The sequence below is a fragment of the Lissotriton helveticus genome, chromosome 11 (assembly GCF_964261635.1).
Source record: "Lissotriton helveticus chromosome 11, aLisHel1.1, whole genome shotgun sequence".
NCBI lineage: Eukaryota > Metazoa > Chordata > Amphibia > Caudata > Salamandridae > Lissotriton > Lissotriton helveticus.
The window spans coordinates 843,871,301-843,887,631 of record NC_136072.1 but is presented as its reverse complement, the minus strand read 5'-3'; the positions used below and the strand labels follow the sequence as shown (position 1 = coordinate 843,887,631).

Below are 16,331 nucleotides of genomic sequence, written 5' to 3'. Positions count from 1 at the left end.
GTTAAAAAGGATACATTTATCATTTGTAAGGAACTACTGTTCTGGATAAGTATTCTTGCAATTCTTATGTACTGCCGCTAGCCATATCCTACAAAATGTGTGCATCACAAAGCTTAAAACTTACACCACCAATTCCATTCCTGCTGATTAGAGGTGAACGAGCAATGAAATGGCATGAATGGAAAGAGTACTTGTGAATTACATAGAAGCTATTCAAAAGGATTCCTCGACTCCAGGAAAAAAAAGATAGATCTTGTTATATTCTCTTGGTCTGGAAAGTATAAGGCAATATAACTAAATGGGAAAAAAAGTAAGAGCTGCTGGTGAAGATGACATTTTTTTCAGTTTCAAAATGCTTTATTGAAATGGGTTGCAATATAAATAGCACATTGTAACAAACAAATAAGAACTTTTGAATTTTATTTATTTTATTTATTCATTTTTACAGTTTTCTATAGCGCGAACATGACCCGTGGGTATCAGAGCGCTTTACATTCTGTGATCAGGTTACAAACATAATATATATAGCAATTAGATCGTAGCACGTCTGACATGGTGGAAAAATACTAATGTGATGGAATTAATTGCTATTTAAGTTACACTGATCTGAGGTAGTATTTCTTTAAAGTTCAGTCGGTTAAATCTTACTACCAAATAGGGTATACTGTCATACAATCCGCAGCACGTCTTCGGTAGAGTATGTCTTGTTATGGGAGGAACTTGCTCATAAGAAAGTTCTTGATTTCTTTCTTGAATGTTATCGTGTTTGTGATTTTTCTGATGTTTGCAGGAAGGGCGTTCCATATCCTGGGAGCTACGCCTGAGAATGTCCTCATATGTTTTTTTTCTTCTTAAAGATAGGTGGTTTCAGGAGTAGATAATTTGCACTCCTGACAAGTCTGTTTCTTTCTGAGATTTCTATTTTGTGGGCTAGATATTTAGGTGTGTTGTGATGAATCGCTTTATGGGTGATACATGCCATTTTCATCTGTACTCTAGCTTCGTACGGTAACCAGTTTAAGGCCTTCAGGTGAGGCGAGATATGATCAAATTTCCTCGATCCAGTAATAAGCCTTGCCGCTGAATTGAGGCAAGCTTTTAGTGGTGCTGTTGAGATTTTTGGAAGGCCAGCAAGTGTAGTACACCCATATTCTATCCTAGAGACAACCAGAGATTGCACAGCTAGTTTCAAGTCTGTCTCCGTTAAAAAGGATTTCATCTTCCTTAGATAGTTTAAATGAAAGCGGGCGTTTTTTGCCATAGATTTAATATGTGTTTTCATATTGAGGTTCTCATCCAATGTGATTCCGAGAGATTTCGCCGAATCTACTAGAGTTCGGATGCAATTTAATGCTGTAATCATTTTGGACCATTCTTTCACTAATGAATGGTTTTTTTGTGGTGTGATGAGTAAAAATTCTGTTTTGTCAGCGTTGAGCTTGAGATGATTGTTAGTTAACCATTTTAGCAATATTTTGAGGGCGTCGTTCATTATGGTTATGTCTTCCAGGCTAGCAATCTTGATGTAAAGTTGCGTATCATCTGCGTACATGTGGTACAATATTTTCAAATTCCGCAGAATTTCTGTGAGAGGTTCGATGTATAAGTTAAACAGTGAAGGAGATAAGGTGGATCCTTGCGGTACTCCGAGTGCGTTAGGGCAAGGTGGCGAAAGAGCTTGGTTTACTAGGAATCTCTGAGTTCTGTTCTTTAAAAATGATTCGAACCATTTCAGTACTGTGCCATCCTATCTTGCAGTCTGTTCAGTAATTTTTCGTGGTCAACTGTGTCAAATGCTGCTGACAAGTCTAGGAGGATGAGTAGACAGGATTGATTGCGATCTAGAGCTTGAAGAGCATCATCGACAATGTGTAGAATTGCTGTTTCCGTGCTATGATTTGCTCTGAATCCAGATTGGTGGTCATCTAGCAGTGTGAAGTCGTCGATGTGTTTACTCAACTGATTCTGAACACATTTCTCTATGAGTTGAGCAAGAAAAGGGATGTTGGTCACTGGGCGATAGTTGTTTGGATCTGTTGGGTCCGCTGTGGGTTTTTTGATGATCGGGACTACTTGCCCAGTCTTCATGCATTCTGGCCGGCACCCCTGTGATAGTGAGGCGTTTATGATCTCTGCCCATATTGGGATCATAGTATGGCTGATTTCTTTCTGGCATTTCGATGGTAGTGGGTCGTTATAATGGTTGTTGGGTTTCGTGGTCGCAAGTGTGTTAGCAAGTTCCTTATGATCTAATAATTTGAAGGTGCTCCAGTGTGCCTTGTTTTTAGTCAATATGTTTGCCTGGTTCGGGTCAGATAGTGCTGTTGGCATGTTGTCTTTAAATGTTATCTGCGGCAGTCTTAAGATCTTCTTCCAGCTTATTGGCTTTGTTAATGAAGAATGATTCCAAAAGAACATATGCATGTTATAAAAAGCAGTACATAACAGCATATATTGTAATTTACATATTGTAATGTAGGTAGAAGAAGTAATGAAAGAAATAGCATTTTTGCAAACGTTTTTGAATGAGGAAAGAAGGGGAAAATACGAAAAGGAAAAGAAGGAAGGGGTAAAAGAGAAAGGCGATCGAAAAACCCTTAAAACAAAGGAAATACAAAGATTTGACTAATTGAAGCCTATTAAGAACATCCTGCTAAAATCCATACTAATATTATAAAGAGAGAGCCCAAACCTTTGAGGCGGGTAATCTCAGTAACCACAGCACCAATCACAACACCCAATACAGCGTTGGAAAGGGCAGTTGTAGCAGAAGGACATAGGCTATGCAGACGGCCACCTTTATTTATTTATTTTTTCCCTCCAGACTTTTATATAGTGCGAATTTGACCCGAACTGAATCAGGTATCAGAGCGCTTTACATAGCACCAGTTACGTTACATGAGGACACACATTCATTTTTGTTAAGCAGGGGAGATTAAGTGATTTGCCCAGAATCACAGGATGTTTGGCGTCGTTACCAAGACTCGAACCCAGATCCCCAGGTCCGAGGTCGAGCGCCTTAGCCGTTAGGCCAGCTCCTCTATACATTTAAAAGGTAAAAGAACCGTGCCAGCAAAGTAGTCCCTCTTGGGCGTGTCTGCGTTGTGCTGTGGGCGTGTGCTGTGGACGTGGGCTGGGGGCGTGACTAAGGCTGGTGGCGTGTGGTACGGCTATCACATCGTGGGCTGTGGGCGTGTGCTGGGGGCGTGATAAACGCTGGGGGTGTGTGTCCGCCCTTCATGCCATGTGAGTCGTACATACAAGCGCCAATTACTTTGCTGCGCAGCATCAAGGGGCACGACACACTGGGGGGGGCACGACACACTGGGGGGGGCGTGTGTCCAGCCTTTATGCAATGTGAACGCAATTGCGCCGCATCAAGAGGCACGCTGGGGGTGTGAGAAACGCTGGGGGCGTGTGCTACGTTCCGCCCTTCATGCCATGTGGGTCGTACATTAATCAGAAGATCGTCTGCTGTGGCCGTGTGCTGGGGGCGTGACAAACGCGTTCACCTGGAGGCCTAGTAAGTAACGTTACGGCAGCCTCTCCTGCGCGCTGTTACTGAACTCCCTCATTCAACGAAATTACACGCGCCTGCTACCATCAACCAGGGCTCTAGCCGGGCTCAGGCGGCCGATCAGTACACTAATTACACGCACCTGAAAACATCAACCAGGGCTGCAGCTGGGCCTCAAGCGGGGGAACACGCGCCTGCTAACATCAAACAGGCCTGCATCTGGGCCTCAAGTGGGGGAACACGCAAATGAGCGTGTCTGCGGGGACAATTACTGCAGCCTCTCCTACTTGCTGTCACTCAAATTTCTCATTAAACGGATTTACCCGCGGCTGATAACTCTCTCATTCAACGACATTACACGCGCCTACTAACATCAACCAGGGCTGTAGCCGGGCTCAGGCGGCGGATCACTACACCAATTACACGCGCCTGCTAACATCAACCAGGGCTGCATCTGGGCCTTCTCTGTCCCTATTCTAATGAAACAAAAAATGTTGTCTACCGCGAGATTTTAAAATAAATTGCCCTTGCCAAATACACACATTCTATTTCATACCCGGACAATGTCGGGACGGGCTGCTAGTGTATAATACATTCAATGTGGTTTGAACAAAGTGTGTGGATTTGAAGGAGAACTTAAATTCTTGGAATTAAATGATGAAAAAGACAACCATAACAAATCTCTCTTGATAAGAAGCTGCGTGGAACATAATGAAACAAAGTCTAATCTAGGAGTATGCCATAATAAATCCCACCATCTAAAAAAAGGGACGTTTGTGGCATCTTTCCAGCTAAGTAATTATTGTAAAGTGATGGCAAGGAGTAAGTCAAACAACTTTCCGACCACAATATTATTATGCCAAACAGGAGATGAATCACCTATAAAAAGAATGTAGTCAAACAAATATCATTAACCTTGTCCTAAACATGTAACCAAAATTTGGCCATTCAAAAACATGTGCAACACATTACTGTTTTCATTATTACAGGACCCACAGTTACTGTCTGATGACAACTTACATGTGAACTGATGTGGGGATAGAAATAGTCTGTTGATCCTGAATACATATATTAGTGCCTCCTGACCGACAATTAGAGTGCATCCTAGACAAGAATTTATTCCAGGTTTGATTAAGGAAAGACTGTTGAAGGTAATTTTCCCATTGTAATTCAGTTGCGTTTAGTCAATCTTTAGAAACTATATATAGTCAAGACCTTTATAGATGTAGGAAGCACTCACTTTAAGAGAAAAGGTCAAAGTAGGAGATATATCCAGTGAAGATTGCCATCAGCGGTATATGGAAGAAAAAGGAGTAAGATTAAACAATGTAATTGAACATATTTAAAAACATGGAATGAGGCCAAACTACATTTGTTTGCAATTCTTGAAAGGTAAGAATATGATCATTTGAAAAAAGGTGGTCTATGTTTATAAAGATGACGTCTATTTGAATGCATTATATGATTTGAATTGTTATTCTCCTACGGTATGTGTTTTTTGTTACAAATATACATATTTCAAAAGAAAGCAGGAAAAGTGGGAGATTACCTAAATCAGCATTAGAAACTATCAATTTGATGCCAATTCAGGAGCCTGCATTATGAGCCAATCCGGAATCAGATTGTTATGCACTCTAAGAATAATCCATTCAAGAAAGATTATGGAGGGGAAAGAGAAGCAGCTCTCAAAGACGTAAGAACGATAATAAGAAAGGCTGCAATTCTGAATATTTAGCAAATAGCAGAAATTGCCAAGCTGGGAAATCAGAAATGTTCAGGCTCTGGATTGATTGAGCACTTTGTAAGAGTTTACCATGTTAAAGAAAGCAAGAGGCAAGTACATAAGAAAGTGCAAAGTCTGGCAATGGCAGAGCATGAGGGAGTGTTGTGATGGAGTATCAAGTCTTGCAACAAACCCCTATATGAGAGGCATATTGTAAGGGTGGAGATACGTTTTGTAGCTTATTCAAGATCAACCTATACCATAGTGATAAAAGAGGTATGAAGGAACATTTTGTTGAGTCTATACGCAAAGCATTCGAAGCTAGAGACATTCATCCCGACAGGATTACAGGGAAACCATTCCCATGATGTGTTTTAGATGTGACATTTGAGTTTAATGGTAGACAAGCTGAGGGATAGCTGTATGTAGCAGAAAAAGGCAATTCAGTTTTAGGATGAGTGAATGATGGAGATATTATTCTTGATCCTAATAGGCAGGAGCAAGTGTTGGTAGCAGGCTGGAGTCTTAAATCAAGGGACACTTGGATAAAGCATTCCTTGGTGCATCTTCTAGATGGATAGGAACCTTGGAGATAATGCAATTTATGTTAGGAACATTCCTTTAGTGATAAAAAAAGAAGTAGAACAATAGTCAGAAACCAAATGCTTGAGTTCAGAATTGTTTAACCGATTAAGTCCAATGACTGGATTTCTCCACTGGTGGTGGAACAGCACCGCAATGGTAAAATTAAACTGCGCCTTGCATTAACTGAATGAAAACATTTTGGTGGACATATTTCCTCTGCCAACGATTGTGAAGTTACTGGCTCAAATGAAAGGAAGCTATCAGTTTCCATTGACTGACTTGTCTGCAGCATACCACAAAGTGCCACTTCAAAAGACGTAGAAGACTTATTACCTTCATATCTCATGTAGGAGGTTTCAAAATAGTGAGAATGACTTTTGGCCTAGTGTGGGCTGCAGACTGATGCATCCAATTTTAAAGTGCGTGGTCTTTCAAGATGAGATTTTGACTTTGGTAATTGCGAAGAATAGGGTAGAGCACTATTTTAAAAGTAAGGTGTTAACCATTTCAGAAGGAAAGGGCCAAACAAGAGGATTTCATGAATACAAGTTTGCTTCTCACTCGGTCACATATATGACATGAAATTTGTAATTTGTGTAATTAGTGTTAAACCTAAATAGGAATTGTTTGAATCAGTAAAGAATGCTCCCAGTCTGGTAAAGAAGGAACAGTTACAATCCTTATTAGGTTTAACTAAGTATTATTCAAAATTTCTAGAAGATTCTGCTGAGAAGACACACGTACTGAGACAACTGCTACAAAATAATTCAGAATCTGACTGGAATGTAAGCATATTGGGAAAATGCTTATGAGAACAACAACAAAAAGATATCAGTAGAGTGCCTTTCTTAAAGGAATATGATCCAAGTATCCAAAGTTTGATAACAGCTGATTTGCGTTGTAAATGTCCTGGCACTGTATTGACACAGCTGGTATAGAATGGGAAAAAGCTGGCAATAGCTTTAATGTATTATTTATTTAATTTATAAAGCACACTATCACCTAACAGGCATCCTGGGGCTAAGCAACTCAAAGTACAGAATAAGAATGACGCTGAGAGCCAACTATGTCTTGGGGCAGCCAGGTTTTCAAACTCCTTCTAAACGGAAGGAGGTCCCTGATTTCTCTAAGCTCCAACGGGAGTTCGTTCCAAAGTTTGGCAGCTGCCACACCAAAGGGTCTACCACCTGGGCTGACTTTCCTAAACCTTGGTACCTTAAACAATCTCGCAGAGGAGGAGCGGAGACTTCTCGCAGGAACATACCACTCAAACTTTCTCCGCATGAGCGGGGGTCCCAGCCCATGAAGGATTTTAAAGACAAGACAGAGACTTAAACTGAACTCTCTGTCTCAACGGGAGCCAGAGCAACTCTGCCAAGGCCGCGAAGGAAGAAGACCTTCTGGGCCACCCCAGGGCTAACTTGGCCGCCGCTGACTGAATACTCTGCAGTTTGTTCAGAAGAAACTTCGGAGAGTCAAGCAGCAGGGCATTACAATAATCTAGTCTGCTAAAATCGTACTGCGCGCCACTAACGCACGCGCCTGAGGGGGCAGCAGAGCAAAGATTTTCCGCAATGATCTAATAATGGCAAAACAGCAGGCCACCGTTTTTGTAACCTGCGCTTCCATAGTAAGTTTATTACCAAACATAATGCCCAGGTTACGGACTGTTTTAACTTTGCCTCACACTGCTGATCACCTACTGAAGAACAATATTCGGTGACTATGCGAAACTTTGCCATGAGTGTGGGGAATAGAGCATTTCATAACCATTGTTATGGAACTGCTTTTATTTGCAATTGGTGCAGACCTGGAAAGAAAGTAGACTGCATCACAGGGTTGCTAAGAAACCAGTTACGTACTGAATAAGCGTGGTGAATTTCTTCGTTTGGAGTTCACACCGCATTATCACCTGTTAGAATCAGTTTTCTGTATTAGAGAAAGTGAACAAAAGGTTTGGCCTACAGTAGCTACTCTGTGGGATTGCCTCTACTTCGGAAAAGGCTTTCTGAGGATGAACAATTCTGCGTAGAAACTCTTAAAAACATTCTGGGTTTTCTTTGCCTGACGGCACTTATCTTGTACGGAATCTAACTAGTGCATCAGGCGTCAGAAGGAACCTGACTACATCAATCCTGGTTATCCTGCCCCTCAACACTCCTTCATTGTCACTCAGTTGATTTGATAACATTGTAATGGTTTCTGAAACCATTATGACATCACCAATGAGGGTGCTTTGACTTAGACAACCCACTCAGGGATTCTTTTATTTTTTGCTCAGCATTCATGGCATGCAAAGTTGAGAAGGTCAGAGTAAAATACAAGTTACTTCGATGTCTCGGCAGTGAAAGTTTCACTGCTTAACTAAGTCCGTAGGTTTAGCTTTGCTGAATGGACAAGGAGTGCTTTTCTCCTGCCATCCGTGACAGAGGCTGCACAACTCTGGTTCGAGAGAGAATGCAAGTATGGCATGCCACCAGAAATGAATCTGACCCAATTAAAATATGTGCAAGAAGCAAGGCAGCCAATGCCAACTTGCTCAGTAATGAATGCTAATGCTCTACCTAGATTTAAAATGTCAATTCTATTTGTCTATTCTACAAAGGAAATTGTAGTAATAGCAGTACCAAATATAACAATAACTTACGAGAAACAGCCACTTTTCTTAAAATTATTAGTATAGTGTAAAGGTCAAATTGAATTTTATTCAAAATGAATATTAACAAGATCGTCACTGACACTTGCCCCTTCAAGCAAAGATTAAAAACCACAAAGTTCATGCAGAAAATGTAAGTGCCTGGTTCAGCCCTTCAACACAGATGCATTTACAGGGTTATGGTAGGACGTAGGACTTAGGCTTGTGGGATGCTACATGTTTGCAAGAACTTCATTTTTCTTAAAGAAACAATCTTATGTAGGACAAAGGGATCCGGGCCCTCTGACATATAACTACTAGTACAACAATTCCTTTTAGGGGAAGAGGAAAAAACAAGTGCCTCCTGTTGATTACTTTACAGCGGTGAAGGTGTTTTGCGAAAAATCTACTTTGAACCATTGTGTGGGGCACTAGAGTCTGATTGGTGAGGTGGAACCTTGTCAAACGCTCAGTTCTGACACTTTTCTGCATACATTTCAAACCCATCACAGAACTTACTCGTTCCCCTCATGATTTTCGTCTTCTAGCTTGTGTTTCTTGCCACAGCGAAGGAAGTTCCTGTACAGAGAATAACAAACTAGTAAGTATGTTGGAATTCAACATAAATTAGGCATAAATATTCTTAGATGATTAACCATTATGTGGCAAAAATGTCAAATGATACTAACACTATTTTAATTTGCACCACCATTAAATTCAATATCATTGGTTAATTGAAACTAAAATTGGAAATAAAATACAAAGTATTTGCATCATACACTCACCTGCACTTTGGCTTACAACTCCTAGGGTTCCCATTCCACGCCTTGAAAGTCATTACCAGAGCAAAAAGGAATGAAGATGAACAATTTACAGGGTGGCAGGGTGTCAATGTGACACCCTGCCATCCTTGAATATGCTCCCGCTAATACCAATTCGGTAAATACCGAATCACCGAATCGGTAATAGTGAATGGCTTCCCATTCATTCCTATGGGCCTCCAGGGCCATATGAATGAATGGGAAGTTATTTCTTATTACCGAAATCGGTATTACCGAATCGGTAATAAGAAATATTACCGAATCGGTAAATTTTACAAATTACCTACATCATATTTACCGATTCCTAAATACCGAATCGGTAAAATTCGGTATTTAGGAATCGGTAAAATGAGATTACCTACATCTAGCACCTATCTCCCGGTGCCTACAAAAAAAAAATGAATGTGGCCTTGTGTAACATAACTGGTGATCATGTAAAGCGCTCCAATACCTTTGGGTCGGGTTTGCGCTATAGAAATCTTCAAAAAAAGAAAAATATCTGTGCATAATTGTTTTTCCAAGAACATAGACGCCATACATCTTTTGTTTACTCCTGGATACATTCCGCAGTCCTATGCAGGCTACCCATTACAACACTATATATTGTTTCACTCCAAGGCCCAAAACACACCCCTCAAGCGCAGGGCACAGACAAATTTGCTGCTTTGCAAGGAGGTGGATGTAGCAATATTAAAGGAGATGCACCTCCTCTGAACTGACACTAAGCGCCTACATTCGTACTGGTATTCCACTCAATTCCACTCCCGTCATACACACAAGGCCAGGGGAATCGCTATTTTACTTCGTCGCGATCTCCCATTTACCATAGAGCAAAACAAACAAGATGATGGACGGAATGTTGCACAATGGCAAAACATTCACCTCCAGTCACAGATCTGGGTTTAATCCATCGTTATTTTGCTCACCAAGCCACCCCAGTTCAGACGTGGCCATATGCAAATCAGTCTTGGCCCTGTGCCTCATGGGAACAGTCCAGCCCGAACTGCCAAGCCATGTCTTTCCTGGACCGGAATCAAGCATCCTAGGACCGGTTTCTGGCTATCAGCCGTCTTCAGCCAGGATAGCTTGACTCCAGTGGCGTAGTGAGCAAGGGACCCACGTCTGACATTGTTCTGCATTCTGTCTATCAATTGTTCTTTTTCCATTTACCATAGAGAGCACCAATAGAGACCATGAGGGGCGTTAAATAGACATACGTGGCATGTTCGGTACTACACAACTGTGCAGAGTTTCAATTTCTGGTCCCCCAATCATGACAAATGTCTTTTTCACAGACCTTTTCCCACAGCTTTCTCATTTCCACAGGGGTGCCATAGTGCTAGGAGGTGACTTTAATGTCCCCCCCGACACCCTGCCTGTGATCAATCCCACCCCCGGCAAGGTGTACCTTGACCGCCAACAGCTTTGACCCAAGGCATTCTAGATTTAGCATTCATGAATGCTTGGTGTTCTCACCATGTTCAAGACAAGGACTTACTCTAGTGTACATAAAACGTACTCCTGAATAGACTATTTTTTGACCTCACAGTCTCTAATGACTAGTCTTGTTGAAGCTAAGATGGACCTGAGTGTGATCTCCGACCATGCTCCCATATGACTGAGTTAGACGGACGACTCTGCAACGTCCATTTTCGTCGCCCATAGATTTTAAACAAAGTTGCCTTTAGAGATCCAGTTCTCCGCAACTATATCAAAGACACTACTGAACACTAATTTCCTGAAAACAATACGGGGGATGTCTCCCCTGCGACTATGGGAGGCCGCGATGGCGGTTTTCCGCTGGGAGCTTATTTCCCATACGGCATCCTTTGAACAGGCAAATAAGCTTCGTCAACAGGAGTTAGAGGCTCACATACGTCAGGCTGAAGTGCGTCCCCTGGAGTGGGGCTCCTAAAGGACTCTGCTGGACTTACGACAGCTTAAGAATGAACAAGCATTTACAATGCAATGGTCTCGGCATTATTAAAGGTAGAGCTATTGGCATTGCTCATGATTTTTTTTTTTTTAATCATAAATAAAATGGCACTGTCATTTACATTGCCAATAGCTTAATTGTTAAATAAATGGCATTGTCATTTACAATGCCAATAGCTTAATACACACACACAGAGCCACCCACAGAGCCACACACACAGAGCCACACACACACAGAGCCACACCCACACACACACACACACACAGAGCCACACACAGAGCCACACACACACACAGAGCCCCCCCACACACACAGAGCCCCACACACACACACCCAGAGCCTCCCACACCCACACAGAGCCCCACACACACACCCAGAGCCCCACACACACACCCCTAGAGCCCCACAAACACACACCCAGAGCCCCACACACACACACCCAGAGCCCCACACACACACCCACCCAGAGCCCCACACACACACCCAGAGCCACACACACACACCCAGAGCCACACACACACACAGAGCCACACACACACACACACAGAGCCACACACACACACACCCAGAGCCACACACACACACCCAGAGCCACACACACACACCCAGAGCCACACACACACACCCAGAGCCACACACACACACACCCAGGAGAGCAAGCACAGCGAGGGGGCAGGGAAGCAAGCACAGTGAGGGGGCAGGGAAGCAAGCATAGCGAGGGGGCAGGGAAGCAAGCATAGCGAGGGGGCAGGGAAGCAAGCACAGCGAGGGGGCAGGGAAGCAAGCACAGCGAGGGAAGCAAGCACAGCGAGGGGAGCAAGCACAGCGAGGGGAGCAAGCACAGCGAGGGTGCAGGGAAGCAAGCACAGCGAGGGGGCAGGGGAACCAGGGGGCAGGGGAGCAAGCACAGACAGGGGGCAGGGGAGCAAGCACAGCCAGGGGGCAGGGGAGCAAGCATAGCCAGGGGGCAGGGAAGAGGATTGCTTAGAACTTGAGAAGTTGAGCAAAAAGTCAGGACAATGAAAATGCTGTAACGATGTGCCAAATGACCAACACAGTACAATTATGCAAACTGTCTTAATTAAAACAGACATTTCAATAAATCCCTGCGCAAACCCCAAAAAGTTATACTTTCCGCAGCGGGGCTTAAGCCCAAATCAAGATCCTCTTAGTCCTAGAGTCGCGGTAAACCTCCTTTGTCAGGGGACTCTCCCGATTTCTACCGGAAAAGAAGAGCTCGCATCAGCATGCCCAGAATAGCCCCGCTGAAACGCTGTTTTCAAACCCACGATCGGTCCTGGTGGGAGGGCCCGATCGTAATCACTCAAAGTGTGCCTGGATCTTACAGCTGGGAGGATACACAGGCGTAGGGCAGTCACAGAGAAGCTGCAGCTCATTCGCCACAGCTATGTTGCGCACTCAGCAACCCCCACCAGATGAAGCAGCCCGCCGGTCTCTCACCATCTTTAAAAGCCACAGAGAGTCAGAGTTCCGCCGCCTCGCCCAGCACCGAACACAGTCTTGTGTCTGATACCTGTGAGGGGGGCGCTGTGCCCGACCCCTCTTGCCAGCGGCTGTATAAACATTGGTCGGCTATCGCGCTGGGTCCGCTTCACTTCAGGAGTGCTTCGGGATGCCCGGGGTGTTTCCTTTGTTCTGCTGCTCGGAGCTGGTGGTCGCCATCTTGCAGGTGGAAGCTCCGATAAAATTAGGATTTAATTCAGGCACAATTGGCAGTTTTTAGACGCTGTCTGTAAGTCCTCGGATTCTATAAATGTTCCGATTCCAGAATTTGGCAACATTGGGGAATTTAAGCCGCATTTGCATGCTTTTTGAGGTCGGGGAATGCGGGTTCGACGCGGAGCTTCGGTTCAGGCGGCCCCGCTTTTCTAAAGTTATTTTACGGTGTGGTACCGAGTTTATTAATCACACTTTTGCGACCCTTAAAGTGGCAGTGACAAAGTGGGCTGGCTGTTTAAAGAGTCCAGCAATCAAGCCTTTCTCGCAAGAACAATATAATGTAAAACAAGAAAAAAAAAAAAAAACTTACATGCCGCAAAGGTCTGAAATTTTCGGAATCGGGGGCGTGTTTTTTGGTGAGTGACGGATGACGTCACAGGTAGAAAGAACGCAAAAAACACGCCCCCGAATCTGAAAAAGACGGGGCTTGGACCGAGTGACGCCCCTCTCCTCCAATGGCTGGCCAGCATTTACTAGGCCAGCCAATGGAGAAGAGGGGCAGGTTCCAAGCCCCCTCTAAGAATCATTAAATATCGGGCTACGCAGTGCGACGGTCCCTCGACCTAAAACAATAGTGATGCAATATATTTATTCTTTGAAGGCAATTGTTTTACTTTGTTTTTTTTATTCTCCTGCACAAATGATACATTACTAAGACTTGTGCACAAATTCCCTGAAGAATAAAAACGGCTCAATAAATCCAACAAAACCCCTATCTTTCCTAGCTAGCATGATGGGGGTTGCTGATGAATTCTTAATGGCACTCAAAATAGAAAATAAATGAACACCCTGCATGACTTGTCTAATAACTGAAATCAGAAAAAATATGCATCTCTCTTTCTGAAATGCAGTCTATAAAGCAGGTCCTGATACAACACACGAGTACAGAGCAATAAATATCCCCAAGTATTCCTCAAAGAGTCTGTCAGCAGCCCATTCACTTCTTGAATGTTTTATTGATTAGCCGGGGCCTAAAAGGACCCCGAGGTGAGATTTCGTCAGTAGGGGGAAGTCTGACTAATACAGCATGGAATGGTGTGACATGGCCCTGCCCATTGTCCCATAAGTAAGATGTATGGGAGTGTCGGATGTTCTGCAATTTGAGCCTTCTCTGGAAAGCCATAGCTTTCTCATACATTCCTACTGAACTTACAGCTTGCCACTATTAAGGTTGAATTTTACGGAGAATATATATCACAAATGTCCGCAAAAAAATGACATCCAAAATCAAAATTACATTTCGATTTCTTTATGAATGTGGTCTTATAAAAAAAACAGCTTCTAAGGCAAAACAAAGGAGTACTGAGCTACGAACATCTTGAAGGATTTCCCTAAGAGGGGCTGACGGCAGCACATTCATTTCCTGCATAGTGTGGACATTTATCAATCGTTGTAGAGTCCGGCCTTCTCAAAAAATCCATTGTGTGGTCAAGCTTTACTAGAGGAGTTGTAGCCTAATGAACAAAGCCTCATTTCAAGATGCTAATATACCTGTAGGTGCAGGATTTCAGAATATTACAACACTCATGACGACTGTACGTATAGAAGGAAGGTTCCAAAGTACGTGTGAATGCGTTTTATTTTATTTTTTTACGCAAATAGGAATTTGTACCAGGGCTCTATGTTTTTTCTCTGACAGCAAATCCACTCATCTCACCTGACCGAGTTAAAATGTAAGAAGATATCGACATGAGAACCCACTACCTTCTTCATTCAGTTCATGGTTGTCTGCAGCGCACCAACACCTCCGATGTAATTTATGTTAGAAATTGCTCAGATATGGTATGAGGAGAGATGCCACTCACATCTATGCTAAGCACACGAGCCGCTCACACACTCGTCTCTGTAGGTCATAACTATGCATGTTTTAACAGCTGTAAATTCTGCCAACCTCTGCGTATTACGTGAATGACAACCAATACTTGATCAATGATCTTCTGCCCTGCCCCATGATGTTTGTTGGATGGTAACAGCAGAAAAAGGAAAAATAGCATGGACTCAGCATCTGCACACACAAAAAAGTGAGTCTGTGTGTGTGCATGGGCACATGGTTGTGTGTCTAGCATGGGGAGGGCATGGTCTGCGAACACAGCATGGGAAGGATATTAGCTGTAGATGTACGGATAGAGCAAGTCATTTGTGCTTGGGGGAGCACAACTGTGGATGTGCACACTAGCCCAGGAAGGGGTTGGCTGCACAAGTGTATCTAATTCTCCCTGAGACTGTAGAGTTATTTGCTGAGCCAGCATAAACAGGGTAGGGCATAGAGAACAGGAACGGTGCATATGCACGCAGCAATAGGAGATTGTGCGCTGTGGGTGTGCACACAGAGTCAGGCGGGCAACTAGAGCCAAATTTGGGGTGGGGGCTGAAAAATATTTCGGGGGGGGGGGGGGCTAATTCTTTAAACCATAGACAGAGTGGCTGTAAAATGGGGTGAAAACAAAACAAAAGCCTCATTTACAAGTATACGGTCTTTTAAAGACCTGTTAAGTACTCAGGTGCGGCTGCAATTAGATTGTCGCGAGCCGCCGAAACTGTCTCTGCCCGGGCTGACTCACACGACAGAGGGGGGGTGGGGGGGGGCTGAAGCCCCGTGAGCCCAATGGATGTTGCTCGCCTGCACAGAGTCTGCAGATGCAGAGACTGTGGTTGTTAACACAAAACTATCAGAGGGCATGAACTACAGATGTTCTCGCTGAGCCTGCAGATGGCATTTATATGTGGGTGTATGTGCACACGAAGCCCGGGGAGGCACAGACGGGGTTATGCACTCATCTTTCGCAGAACATACACTTTGGGCGTGCATAAACTTTGCAGAAATTAAAAAAATAGGTGGGGAAGGCTACATATAAAGTCGAGAACATAGAGTATAACTATGCAGTGTGCGCACCAGAGCGTACCAGTGTTGGGACAGTGACTGCACACACCTTGGGGATGGGGGCTGACTATAGAGCCACACAGGGTATGGGGGGCATTGGAAGGCAAAGACTGTGGATAAGTAAATGATTCTGGGAGAGTGCATGAGCTCTGTATGTAGTTGCAGAGATTTGGGTCATGGGGTGGGCTGCGCTGCTCTCTTAAGCGACTAGAGGTTTATGTGAACAGAGCCTTGTCGGGCGGGCGGCATACGGACGCGCGTCTAAGAAACGCAGGGATTATAGATGTGCCCATAAAGCCGGGTGCACAGAACGTGGATAGCCAGCTATGATATACCCAGGGAAGGACATGGATCTCCACATAGAGTCTGGAAGGGCATCAGCCGCTGAACGCGCGCCTAAGAAGTGCATGGACTGCAGATGTGTTCCCATGGAGCCGGTTGCCACAGACTGTGGATGGGCTACTAGAACCAGCGAAGACATGCCTGGGGAAGG

The 16,331-nt window shown here is 43.9% G+C and overlaps 1 protein-coding gene across 2 annotated transcripts in view; it reads right to left on the bottom strand.

The window, feature by feature from the left end:
* The window catches only part of LOC144792171 (coiled-coil domain-containing protein 117-like), a 116,245-nt gene that overhangs the window by 64,165 nt on the left and 35,749 nt on the right, over positions 1-16,331 (bottom strand). For both annotated transcript variants that reach the window (XM_078667072.1, XM_078667071.1), the window contains exon 3: positions 8,980-9,039. In XM_078667072.1, the coding sequence (XP_078523198.1) occupies positions 8,980-9,039 (60 nt within the window). The remainder of the gene's footprint in view (positions 1-8,979; positions 9,040-16,331) is intronic.